The following is a 14,098-nucleotide window of genomic DNA, read 5'->3' on the forward strand; positions in this document are numbered from 1 at the left end:
TGAATAATATTGGTGTAGCATGTGGGTGAAGAGACTAAGCCCCCAATTTAAATCTTGCCTCTCCCAGGTAGAGGACACTTATCTAGTTTGCAGCTCTGGACAATACCGAGCGTGGACAATAAACCATTGGTCTGACTTGGTATAAGACAGCTTCCTATTTCCCTTCTTAGGCCCAAAGCTCAGTGGGCAACGATAGGCCTCACCCCTCAGCCTTGCCTACCTCACAGGGTTGTTGTGAGGGGAAAAGGACAGTGGCACAGGTTAACTTTGCATGCCTCCTTTAGCTTCTTTGCTGAAAGTCTGAGGTACACGTATAAATGGGATAAATACATAATATTGGAATTAAGGGAAATTGCACCAGTTTTTAAAATAGCTGGAGGGAGGTGAAGAAAGGAATAAAGCTTCCAATTGTAAAATTGGCTGCTTCTCGGGCTGTTTAATTATAGCAAAGTAATTGTTGCTAAATTGCACAGGGAGCAAAGACAGGATAAGAATAATTTGTGCTTCCATTCTCTTAAGCTATACAGTGCAGCTAAAATTTGAATTTTCTTTTTCCCTCGCGCGTGCGGTTTCCAGCCCGCTTAAGGCCTCGCCCCTTTTCTCAGTTGCCGCGGCAACGCCTATGCTACTACAACGGCCGCCACGCCGGCTCGGCCCATGCCATTTAGCAAAGTTCGGTGGGGAGGGTAGGTGGCAGAAGAGGAACGCAAGGAGACAAAGAGAGGGCGGGCGGGGCGACAGGCAGAGGAGAATAAACCCTAGAAGGAGATGGAACGATACTGGGCGAAGGGCAGTGGCGAAAGGCAACGTTTGGCCCCTGGTGACGAATGGGTGCCCTGTCCCCCCTCCAACCAATAGGCGAGTGGTTCGGCCCGGACAAGATGGCGGCGGCTGCGCGCCCAAAGAAGGAGAGCATGAAAGCGGCAGGTAACGGGAGGTGGGAGAAAGTGGGGCGAGTACCCCGTCCCATTGAGAAAGGCGATGAAAAGCAGCACGCTGATTGGCTGACCGGCTTCCCCTTCCTCGTATAGCTTTAGGGGTGCACTTTGATTTGCCCCTTTCCCATTGGGGAAAAACAGAGGAGCCCGCTGATTGGCTAGCAGATTCCCTTCACACCCCCCCCCAACTCGCGAACTGTGGCGCCAACTGCCTCTGCCCCTCCCTTATTCTTTCGCTAGGTTCTAGAAGGTTCCATTGGCTCCTCTCCCTGCAACTTGGCCTCTCTTGACATATTAAATGCTGTAAATATATAAGGTGGTTTGTTTTTTAATCACACACCAGTGCCCTCAAGAAGCTTCCCAGACAAACTGCTAAAATAAATTGATAATTTCCATATTATTATTATTATTATTATTATATTATTGCCATATACTATAACAGTGGTTTGCAACCTTAAATTTTGAGTCCATGGCTCCATGACCCCTTGGCTCGGCCTGCATGACGGAAAGGCTCCCCTTCTGCGCCGGGCACTCACCTCCCAGGCAGGCGTTGCCCACAGCATGCGCAAGAAAGGCCAACATGCTGCCTGCCTGCCCGGCCTCCCACTTGCCTACCCGTTCCCAAAAGCAAGGGCTGGCGGGCCGGCCGCCTGGGCTCCCTCAGTCACCCACTTGCTTGCATACTCCGAGGCAGCCTCGGTTCCTGGCAGCTGGCACCCTCTGGCAAGCCTGAGAGGCACCATTGGCACTGGGAGCTTGTAGCCAAGGCTTCTGCAACAAACAGCTGCGCAAGCCTTTGGGAGGCAGAGATGCAAAAGGGTATCCGAGGAGGGAGGAAAGAGGAACGGAGGCTGGTGTTGCCCACGGCACCCTTGACCACCCTTCAAGGCACCTGGGGTGCCATGGGACACTGGTTGAAAACCCCTGCCCTATACCATCGTACAAACTTAAAAGAAAATAGCCCACCCTGGCCAGTAAGATGAAGTTAAGGCAGTACATCAAAATAAGACAAGTTCCTAACCCAGGTAACCATTTATAGAGAAGGCAATTTATATATAGTTTATGCTAACCAAAAAGTTTCATAATGTGAAGGGAGTGCTCTGTTTTTCATTTTTGGCCGTGTATAAATGTAATAAAGCTGTACCGATTAGTTGTGGAGGAGTCTTTTTGTGCCAAACCTTGTGTTGGTTTTATTATACTATTTCCCACAAGTGCTGTTTGCCACAAGAGCACAAAGGAAAGTTTTTTTAAAAATAAATATTAGTGTTACAAAAACTTGGTTTTATTGATTTTTGAATGGTACCTCTTCAGTTCAGATCTGTTGAACATAATAATAAGGATGTGTGGGAGGAAATGGGAGCTTGGCTAGGTTACTACAGTCATACCTCGGGTTGAAGTAGCTTCAGGATAAGTATTTTCGGGTTGCGCGCTGCGTTACTTCTGGGTTTCGCCGCTCAGGCATGCGCAGACGGTCAAAATGACATCATGCGCAGAAGCGGTGAATCGCTGCACGCGCAAACACACGGACGCGGGTTGCATTAGCTTCTGGATGCGAATTGGGCTCCAGAACGGATCCCGTTCGCATCCAGAGGTACCACTGTACTTAACTTTAAAAGGTAATATTTGCACACTGATTGGTACAGTGAAGACATACCACCTAATTTTATATATTTAACCACAGTGACTGCCTGAGATTTTACATTCTCCACTTCCCTCCCTCCCTTCCTGGTTAAGTCAAACCATAGTTTACTGTTATGTTCAGACTGTGGCATACATTAAGGATGTGGAACTCAATACCCTTCAGATGCCGTTAAGACTGCAACAGTATTATTATTATTAAAATGTTCCTGCTTTTTTCTCAGGCAGTGAAGAGCAAGAGTGGGATTCCCTTCAGCTAGTGTATTATTATTTTCCCTATGTGACGACTTGCCCATAGTGTCATGATGATTTGCAGTTCTGTAGAACTCAAAAAGCTTGCTTGCCATTTAATTTATTGCACAGTTTCCTCCAACCCTTCCTCCAAGCACAAGGTGGCTGACAGCACAGAATATACAATGTAATATAAAAATATATACAAGAAAAGCAGCCTAAAATGAAAAACACAAATCAACAACACTAAGAGCCCCTCCAGATTTTCTTTTTACTGCACATTCATTATGATTTATGTTCATGATGCTATTTGGGCAGTCATACACATTCCTGCTTTCAGTTCCCTTTGTCCCTATAAGCGTTTTGGGGCAGTCACACTGCTTCATTTTCAATCTGTGCATGCTCAATACCACAAATGCTCTGGTTTATTTTTGTCCCGCTTTTGGTTTGCAATAGTCCCTCTGCATAGCAATAATGTGGCATTGGGGAATCATTGCAGAACAAACCAAAGTAGATTACATCCACCCCTAATTCTTTATTGTTGGGTCAAGAATATGTTGTAGAATACACCTGTAATAAAATAGCAGTCTGGAGAGCGCCTAAATAGTCTGCTCCAACTTCAGAAGGAACATTGGCTTAAAAAACAAAGGCCTAGATGAATACAAAATTGATTTGGTCTTGAAGAAAGCTAATGCAGAGGACAATCTCTCGGGAGGGAGCTGTAAAGTGGGTGCCACCACCAAAAATGCCTTGTCTCACATTGCTGTCTTGCGCATGGTGCAGGTCATAAGTATTATGGCCAGGGCCTCTCAGTTGACTGCAGGGCTTGGGGCAGAAAGTATTGCGGAAGGGTGCTCCTTCACGTATCAAGGTTCCAAGAGGGAGAGTGCTCTTGTGCTTGGATCTTGCTTGCTTTGAGACATCTGGTCGGCCGCTATGAGAACAGGATGCTGGGAGGTCGTGTTCTTGACATTCCTTGTAGTGGGTCTTACTCTCACATTTACCTGTCCTGTTTCTTCGCTGATTCCTCTGCCCGTCAAAAATGCCCCCCCCCCCATTGGTAGGACTTCAACCTTGATCCGAGGCAGACCTGCACTGCCCACCCACCTCCCATCCCAAGGAAGTTATTTAGGTACGGATGGTTCCTGTCCTCATTGAAGTGACGGGGCCAAGGCCTGCATTGCATACATACAGCCTGGCTTCGGCTTACAATGCCTGCATACATAAGACTCATGTTGATTTTATCTATGCAGTCAGAAGACTGACCCCACATCTTGGGACTTTGGCAAGGTGTGTGTGTTTGTGTACCTCCCTATTCCCAAACTAGGGCAGGAGGGGTGCTTGGAAGAGGGAAATCTCTGACAATGAGGAAGGCAGAAGAGGGAAAAGAAAGCTATAGAAAGGCCAGCAAGAAGAGGATATGAAGGTGCCCCCTTCCACCTGAGCTGGAGCTGCAGGCATATTTCATTTGTACAGACGAGCTCTAGAAACCCCAGCATGTCATCTATGAATGTTCACAGTGCTGGTTTTCCCGGTGGCAGGTCAGCTGCCTGCCCTTGAATGACTTATCTGGCTTCGTCTCCAGGCAGGGCTAATTTGGCAGTGAGTCATCCTTAGACTCCTCAGCTGGAAAGCGAGAGGATTTCTGGATGCCCTAGCCCTGCATTTGCCCAGCAAGCCTGTGTTTTTCACCGTTACTGCTCTGTTTACACATGCACCCACCTCCTTCCTGGTAAAATCTTCCTATACATTGTGTAAAATCAGGTGGCAATATTTATTTTAGATTACCCCCTTCCCCCTCCTTTTTTTACTGCCCTTTACAATACAAAATTCCCAGGGTTGTCAATGTAAAAAGAAAATGCACAAACAGTTATGATACATATAAAATTCTGTTTACAAATGACAGTGATGGAGTTGGAAATCACATTCCTGGATGCTGCTGCACGTTTGTTTTTCATATATTTCTTACCAAGTTTTAATAGCAACAGACACGCTTCAGGAAAAACAAACAAACAGAAGAAGTAGTATAGGTTGTCACAACTGCAAATAAAAAAGTATAGGATTCAGCTCTGCGATTTACCTAGTCAGTAATAAAACATACCGAGAGGAAAAGAGTGTGTGGTCTACAATAAGAAAGTGTTCCATGGTCTAAAGGAAAACAACATCCCACCCCCAAACACCCAAAGGATAAAAAATAATCTTTGGCTGTTCGAAATCCAGACATTTGCATAGATTTGTGGAACCCAATGCTTCTGAGCCACTTTATTTGTATGTATGTAAAATAGAATTAGACATTTGTTTTAGATAAGGGGGGGGGGGGTTAACTCCAACCCCTGTACATTTAGTAAACTGCTACAGTAGGAAGAAAGATTTGGCCTATATTCCTGAAGTGCTAGGGGAGCACAAGTCCCTACTCCACACGCAAACACCCCTGTAGTCTGAAGTGATGGAGCAGCCTTTGTCAACCTGATACTGTCCAGACATTTTGGACTACAGCTGCCACCAGCCCCAGCCAGCATGTGAGAAACAGGATGCTGGACTAGATGGACCATTGGCATGATCCGGCAGGCTTTTCTTACATTCTGCCATGTTGCAATTACTTCTTCTGGAAACTGGAAGAAAATGCATAGGCAGGAAGTGTGGAGCGTGGGCTCCTATGCACAGCCATCTCTGTCAGTAGATAGTGAGGCAGCTGCTTCAAGCGGAGATGTCAAGAGGCAGGGAACAGCGGTGAGGTAAGTATTACCTTCAGGCAAGAGTTTGTAAACTGGAACTAGCAAAAGCTTTGAAGGGGTTATTGGACCTTGCCAAATGCACCTTCATAGCACAGGAAGACACATGTGTAATGGGAGGGTGGACCCAAAACGTTTCTTGAGTCAGATTCCCTTTTTGTTTCCCTTTGAAAGGCAGAAGTCTCTGTGGCTGAGGTGAAAACGGTGCCAGCATTTCAGGCAGCAGGATGGGGGAGTGGCAAAGGATCTTTGTACAAAACTTGACGGTCCCTCCACACAACCAGAGGAGACGGCACTCTCCACCCAGGGAATCAACGGCGTTTCAGTTCATCCTGAAGTCTGTGGAGGGAGATGCATTGAAGCTGGTAAGATACCCCTCCCATGAAGACCATGAAGGTTGTTGTTTTTTAAAGAAAAAGTATGTCTGTGCAGGGACATTTGGGGCATCGCCTCACAGCTGAGATTATTATTAAGATTATAATTATTATTTATTAAATTGTAAACTGCCTGTCATCCGAAATTCCTAGGGTTGTTCACAACAGAAAAATACAATATGAGAATACAAAATACATAATAAAACAAAAACAAACCCATAACCCCAGGGCTTTGATAGACATGCCAGAAAGCCCGCCAGAGCTGTCTGGAAACCCATTAGATCCATCAGCCTCTGAGGGCAGACCATCCTAATAGATCCCCCATCTCTGCAGAGAGGAAGGTGCTGAAAACCTAAATCTCAACAGGGAGTGATCTGACCATGACAAGGGGCTGATGTCAATAAGATGCCAATACAATAACATTTAGATGAAATGCTCATGGAGGACACCACCCCACCGAAGTGAATCTATGATACTTCCACTGTCACAAAGATAATTCCCCACTAGCATCAGTGTCTATAAGTGGTAACCATCACCAACATCAAGTTGTTGGTGGGGAAAAAAGGTCTTTTTAAAAAAGGAGTTTGCAGTGTAGACGATGACATCAGGGACTTGAACTTGGGAACCTTGGGGTCTGGGTGGGGTCTGGCATCGGAACTATCTCAAGCATGTATTCTGGCAGAGAAAGAAATAATGTGCTCAGATAGCCAAACATCCTTCCGCTGCAGTTTATATTTTTAACTGGTGCTGCTATTTGGTGTAATCATTTGTGTGCATGTGGCTGTATACATATGTATGCACTAGTGGGGAGTTCTCAGCCCTGCCTGGGAATTTTTAGCAGCAGCAGGAGCAACAACAAGAACAATGGCATCTGTCTGTCTCAGGAGACAATGGAAGAGTGTGCCTTCAGGGGTAAAGTCAAACCATTGGAGAGTTACAGCGCCTGCTGTGGCTGTAGAGACCAATACGGGAGGAACATGTTTTATTGCAGGTGGAGCAGATGAAGGCGTCTGGTTTTGCTGCTGCAGGTGCAGTCTCTATCTATCTATCTAATTTGGCATGGGACATTCTCAAACCTACCTACATTTTTAATCTTCATACCATAGAACCTACTTTCCCACCCCATCACTGATTTCTCATTATAATGGCAGAATGTGATCTGGCCAGCTTGCCTTGTCTTTCTCATTTCCCCTTCATTACCCTGTCAGTCTGTCTCCAGAATATGCGATGCTGCTGGTGCATCTCACTTAAAATAAGTAGGATTCACCTGCTAAAGCAAGCCTCTTTCATGTATAAGGGGGTGTGGGGTGGTAAGTGGGCAAGCTCAGCCCCTTCCGTACCACCTTGTGAAAGTATAAAGTGGTTGATTCAACTCCCATCTACCTTATCCAACCTGCAGGCAGAGACCTGAGAAGGTGAACCTGCCACTCTCTAGGCTGAAGTGTTCAGGGGTTTAAAGCCCTGTCCTGCTAAATAATGCAGAGCGACTAAATCTTTAATAGCACACTTGGTAAAGTCTCTCTGCTCTAATCCTGGCCTTGCTGATCGTATTGGCGACGAGGGGCAGCTGGGAGTTAAAATACCTTCTTTTGGATCGGGGGTCAACGCTGAATGTACGTGGGCTGACCCAGGCCCTAAAGGGAGTCCCTGTGCTCACACCCTCCTCTGCCATGGTCCTGTCCCTTTTAAATCAAGGTGGGATGGAAAATTGCTCACTGATTATTTTGTAAGATAAAGAAACAATAAGCAAAAGAGATGCCACATTTGTTTAATGCACATTTTATAGGGTTTCTGTCTCAAAACACCGCTTCTGGTCTTCCGACTGGAGTGGGTTGTTGGAAGTGCATGGCTTCAGGGCTCCAGTTTCTGCAGTGGCTGCCTCTTGCCATCCCGGCTCATTTCACAGTGGTGGAGATCAGGGAATGACAAAATCTGTCAGTTTTGGTTTCTGACAGTTTCTTGTTTTTCCAAACCTAAATTCAGGTCACCCACACTTGTGCATCACTTTGTGCCTTTTTAGTAAAAAAAAAAGTTGCCACATTAAACTTCCTGCTTCCCTGGCTGTCTGAGGGTTCTGCTTTCCCCAGGGCAGCATGTATAAAACTAAACTATCGGCGGCAAGTTACTTCCATTTAATAGCACCTACGATGTAAAATACAAGGTACAGTAATAAACAACATTATGTTATGCAAATGGTGGCACTTCTCTTATGCTCTAAAGCAGTGGTTTCCAACTGGTGGTCCACAGACCCCAGAGGGTCCACGTAACCCACCTAGGAGAGTCTGTGGCATCATTCACATAACAAAATCTACCATAAAGATATTAAAATTTTCTAAAGTAGGGAGTCTGTGACTTTGCTTTTGAAAAACCGGGTGTCTGCTGTACTTAGCTAATTGGGAACCTCTGCCCTCCTGGAACAAATAGGTGACTTGCTGCACCTTCTCTTAACTGTGAGGACTAGAAACATGATTTATAAATAAGTCTTTGCTCCAGCTTAATTGGATTTCTTCACCAATAGCACATGTCTTCCATGGCCAACCTTATAAATATTAAAGATGGATGGGGTGGCTAATCTTTTTTTTTTTTGGCCTAAGGACTATGGTCTGCTCCACAGCCCCCTGCCCCCCCCCCGAAGCAGACTTTGAGGATGCGTGAGGGTGCTTTAGAGAGGAGGGGAGGAAAGTGAAGCCCCATTGCATAAGTGGAAGCCCAGGCTTACACACAGACTGCTTTGCGTATAACCCATTGACTGTAATGTTATTTTTTAAATGAAAATAAAAAGTGTATTATTAGATGCCCATTTAAATTTGTATGAGAAAAGCAATCCGTGAATAATTTAAGCGGCGCTGAGTGCCATGTTCACACAGAGAGCTGCTGTGTGGGCTCTTGACCTTACTATCACCCAAGAGCGCTGCTTTAACTATGCAAATCTCTGTGTCAAGTTTTCAGGACGTGAGCCTGCTTTAAGCAGCTGCTGTGTAATGTGCTAGTGGCTAAGACTTCCAGGGGCCAATTGCTTTCTATTTGACAGAGAGTGAGAACGTCGCCTTGTTTAAAAATCAGATGCAGTTAACTTTAATTACTTTCCCTCTGGTTCTGATACTGGCCAGCTGTTCCCTCTCTATCCTGCCCTCTCATATTACTGTAAGATATTTTTTTTAAAAAAATATTTAATCCTAACCTAGTTCCTATTCGGCCACATTCAGCTCCCACCTTTGCATGTGATTTCCCACACCCATGGCTGTCTTCTGTGCTGTCTCATACTATATGGAACCCTGTGCCCCTTGTAATTTATGTTCTTCTGTGTACTTTGCCAGTTTTGCTATAAACTTTTAGCTCCCCATGGGGATATTGCAAACGTGGGTTAGCATTTTTATATAAAATTCATACACCCAGTTCTCTTTAAAGTGGATAAGTATAAACATTCGTTAAGCCGCTATCCTATATTCGTTTACCTATATTCGTTTACCTGGTGAGACCAGGATGGGTAAGAATTGGAGGGTTTACCTACTGACAACCATGGGGAGCAGCCTGGCAGGTTATGACAACCCAGAGGGGAAGCTACAGATGAGGACTTGGACCCAGGGGAGGGTCCCAAAGCTGTGTCACCCCAGTGCTCCACCCGAACTCCTTCCATGTCACCCAGATGCCCTCTGCCCACTTCTCCACCAACTTCTGTGCCAGCCTTTCCTCCGCCTCCAGCACCCCTGGAGCTTGCCCCTTGTCCAGCCTTTTAGGAGACAGCCACCACCCGTCTGGTCCTGAGCCAGTGGTGACACCTTCTACGTTACACAGGTTGTGAAGAGTCCATCACTGGCACAGACAGCTTAGGCTCAGCCCATCAGAAGATGTTCCCATTTGCTTGCCCAGTCCAAAGAAATAACCTGCTTGCCACACTGAAGTGGTGCCTTCTACAGTCTTTATATCAGGACGTAAGGGGGTATGCCGTTTGTTGGATCAATGCTGTGCATAACACCCCTTGGGCCATTGATCCTTGCTTTGCTTATGCACTACACTGATCTGAGCATTAAAAATTTTGGCAGAAAAGTTAACCTGAGATTGATTTCTTTATACACCAGGAACCAGGACATTACCTTGGAGTAAAGGTAAAGGTCCAGTTGCGGACCACTCTGGGGTTGCGGCACTCATCTCGCTTTATTGGCTGAGGGAGCTGGCGTACAGCTTCCGGGTCATATGGCCAGCATGACTAAGCCGCTTCTGTCGAACCAGAAGCTTACCTTCCTGCCGGAGCGGGACCTATTTATCTACTTGCACTTTGACGTGCTTTCGAATTCCTAGGTTGGCAGGAGCTGGGGCCGAGCAATGGGAGCTCACCCCATTGCGGGGATTCGAACCACTGACCTTCTGATTTGCAAGCCCTAGGCTCTGTGGTTTAACCCACAGCACCACCCGCGTCCTTTACCTTGGAGTAAGTTCTACCAAATTCAGTTCATCCTACCCTTCTGAGTAGGCACATCTCATATACCAGTTAGTTTATGGCAGCCTTTTCTGGCCTGGGGCACTCCAAATATTTTGGATCACAACTCCCATCATCCCTGATCATTGACTGTAATAAATGGGGCTGGTGGGAGGACAGCAGGTTGGGGAAGAAGTAATGTTGCAGTGTTTCCCAAACTTGGGTCTCCAGCTGTTTTTGGACCACAATTCCCATCATCCCTGACCGCTAGTCATGCTAGTTTGGGATGACGGGAATTGTAGTCCAAAAACAGCTGGAGACCCAAGTTTGGGAAACCCTGAACTAGAGCAAGGAGATTTGTTAAAATAGGTGCAAATAGTTCCCGTTCTCCTTAGGATAGGCCCTCCTCTGTTCTGATGGACAGACCATGCTAGTCAGCTCACTGCTACTGGCCTTGACAACTGTGTTCTGCCTCCATGGTCAGAGGCAGCACTGTAAGAACAGGATGCATTGTTCAATGGGCCATTGGCCTGATCCAGGAGGCTCCACTTAAGTTTTTAACAGTTTGCTGCAAATTCCATTTGTAATCTGAGGACTTGTAGATGAACCCTGCATTCTGCATGTTGCTGGAAGGGCCACCTCCTCTGGACCCATGCCTTGAGAGAGGCAATGGAATTTCCTAGGGCTGCACTCTCCATCTTTAAGAACTTAATAAGAATCCTTCTCAACTAGACCAAAGACTTATCCAGCTCAGCTTCCTGTTTCCCTGGAAACCACAGGAAAGGAGTGTGCTCTGGTGCTCAGGTCCTGCTTGCAGGCATTCCATAATTGGCATCTGGTTGGATACAGTGATAACAGGATATTGGTCTGTATGGGCCACCGTCCCGATCCATTTGGTTCTTCTTACATTCTCATGGTTTGCTTTGGTCTACCACTGGCAGAGAGCATTGGACGAAATGTCGGACGTGGAATTCCAGCTGCGCCTTTCCTTCTTTGATGTCACCTACCACCATTTCTTCGGGAAGACCTGGAGGAGTGCCACGAGGCCCCTTAAAGCTGGGCTGGGACATCCCCCTGCTGTGGTCTTCCACGAGGTAAGGAAGAGATGCTTTGAGTGATGGCTGAAATTGGGGTGTTGTGGGGCACAGGGTGGTGAAGTAGAATTGGCCCAAATCCACAGGGTGGTTCAAAAGCCTGTAGGCGACTCATTATTTCTGCAGTAGGGTGGGGAGTTCATGCTTATACCATAATAGACGTGATGCTAATTTGAGCTGTTTTTAAGGGCCTTCGACAGGATGGGTGGGAAGCTGGGATCAGGGAAGGCAGGGCAGGAAAATCTACCTCCTTTGTACTTTCTGACAAGGTAACAGGACAGGGTTGAAGAGAGTCCTGATGGCCTGGTGAGGGCTCACGGCTTTGCTCTTTCAAAAAAGTTGGCACCTCAGCCCCAAAGATGGGTTCAGTCTGTTCATATATGGGTCCTGCTGCTTTTATCCATGTGATGGTGGTTCCTGTTGATGCCTCAGGGACCTGTGGAAGTTTAGATCGCCAACGTGCCCCAGGATTTCAGCAAGGACTATGTTACAGGTTGCAAACAATACTTTGCCAGTATCAATTATTAATAATCATAATGAACTAGAAAGATAGGTACGTGTCTGGGACGCGAGGTTAGGAATGGGTCTCCGGCTGTAAATCATGCAGGCACCTGCCATTGCAATATCTCCCCTTAACTGTAATTGTAATCTGGTGGGTGGTATTGATGTCACAGTGGAAAAAAAGTTCTTCCCTTACACTTTTATTAATAGCTTAATAAACATAATACATACCTCTCGGCTTCTTGGTTTCTGAAACTGGGACCAGAGATTCTCTGCCCTCTTAGTCTCCTCCACCACCACGTTGGAATCGTATGATGTTGGGGCTGGAAAGATCCCGGCACCTGGTTGCTTGAGGCGTTAAAAATTGTATGCCGGTCTCTTTTGCGACCTCTTGCAGTCTTTTTGTATGCTTTCTTCTCCTGAACTGCTCTGCCAGTGCATGTGTTGGAGGTATTGTCGGAATGCTCAGATGGAGAGGAAGGCGAACCCCTTTCCCACTAGGGATTGCATAAGTGAATTTTCCCCACATCTACTGCTTTAGGAAGCTGCTAGTGTCTTGATGAAGGCCGCAGCCCCTACTCCAGTCCCCAGCCTCATCTCAGACCTAGTTGCATGCCCAGCAACCAAATAACATGAAGGCAAGTGGGGATTCGTATCAGACCTGGAACCCGGGTGTTATCAGAGAATATAGGTAGAGGTCAGCAAAACATTGGCTAGCCTTGCTAGCCAACCAGCAGTTTGTGGTTGCCAGGAACCTCACCCTGAAGTCAGCAGGAGGTCATGTGCAATCCCGTAAGAATGTAAAAAGAGCCATTCTGGATCAGACCAATGGCCTGCCTAGTCCAGCATCTTTTGTCTGCAGGAGAGCTTCTCTTGCAAGTTCCAGAGGTCTGAGAAGCCCATTCTGCAGTAACTCAGAGCAGGGCTTTTAGTGTGCCTGCTCTTGTTCTGTGGAATATCATCCCTATTGTTGATTTATGTTGTGGAATATCATCCATATTGTTGATCTGGCCTCAACCAGAGCCAGGGCTTTTTCGGCTGTAGCCCCAATCTGGCGGAACGCTCTGTCACAAGAGATTAGGGCCCTGCGGGACTTGACATCTTTCCACAGGGCCTGCAATTCAGAGCTGTTCCACCAGGCCTTTGGCCAAGGCACAGTCTGACCCCCTCATTTGGTGATCCTCGTAGAACTCTGGCCCAGTGGTTGCCATTTGATTTTGAATTGATTTAAGAATATTGATTTTAGAATGCTGTGTTACTTTTATTGCTGTTTATCCGCTCTGAGCCCGGCTTTGGCTGGGGAGGGCGAGATATAAATAAAATTTATTATTACTATTATGACAGGAACCCTGATCTGCAGTTTCTGGAAACAACTGGAAAAACCCCCAGATGCTATAACCGTTCCTCATAGAGCAGTTGCTCTAGCCCATTGATTTAGGATGTCCCTTTATGTGCTTTTGCTTAAAGGGCTGGTGATCTCTTAGGAATTGCATGAGGTTAGATGCTGAAGCCTGAATGATGACAGATACAGCAAGCTAGGATCCTATGATCCTGAGGCTTCAGTCATCTGTGATTCTATGGCCATGCCAATCACAGGGGGCAGAGTGGTGTGATCTATTCCTCTCAGCAGCTCAAGTGGAGGGTGGGGCACACCCAGACTTGGCTAGATCACAGCCTAGGACCCTGCCAGTCCTTGAACACATGCTTCATCCCTGGTAGTTTATGTATTTATTGCATTTCTATCACACCTTTTTCTCCAAGGAGCTCAAGGTGGTGTACATGGTTCTCCCTCCTCATTTAATCTCCACAACCTACCTGTATCAAGAACTTTTTAATGTTTGATATTTGCTGTGTTTTTATTATGTTGGAAATCAGCCAGAGTGGCTGGGACAGCCCAGTCAGATGGGTGGGCAGAGTAATAATAATAATAATAATAATAATAATAATAATAATAATAATAATAATAATAATAATAGCCACCTGTGAGGTAGATTAGGATGAGAGCCTGTGACTGCCCCAAAGTCACCCAGTGAGCTTCATGGCTGATTGGAAATCTGAACCGTGGTCTCCTACGTCCTATTCCCAAAACACTACCCACTACACCATGCTGTCTTTCTCCCACCCCCCATATCACTTATAGGTCTCTCAATATTCTCCTGGATGTCCTGCCTTT

General features: G+C 46.3%; 1 protein-coding gene across 2 annotated transcripts in view; it reads left to right on the forward strand.

The window, feature by feature from the left end:
- The first annotated feature begins 699 nt into the window (after window positions 1-699).
- NPHP4 (nephrocystin 4) overlaps window positions 700-14,098 on the forward strand; it is a 96,637-nt gene continuing 83,238 nt past the window's right edge. The window contains exons 1-3 of one of the 2 annotated variants that reach the window (XM_083452052.1): window positions 700-927; window positions 5,714-5,904; window positions 11,272-11,424. In XM_083452052.1, the coding sequence (XP_083308178.1) occupies window positions 5,767-5,904; window positions 11,272-11,424 (291 nt within the window). In that variant the 5' untranslated portion in view covers window positions 700-927; window positions 5,714-5,766. The remainder of the gene's footprint in view (window positions 928-5,713; window positions 5,905-11,271; window positions 11,425-14,098) is intronic. The other variant, XM_083452053.1, reaches the window with a different exon arrangement.

Source organism: Podarcis tiliguerta, assembly GCF_965153285.1.
Source record: "Podarcis tiliguerta genome assembly, chromosome: 8".
NCBI lineage: Eukaryota > Metazoa > Chordata > Lepidosauria > Squamata > Lacertidae > Podarcis > Podarcis tiliguerta.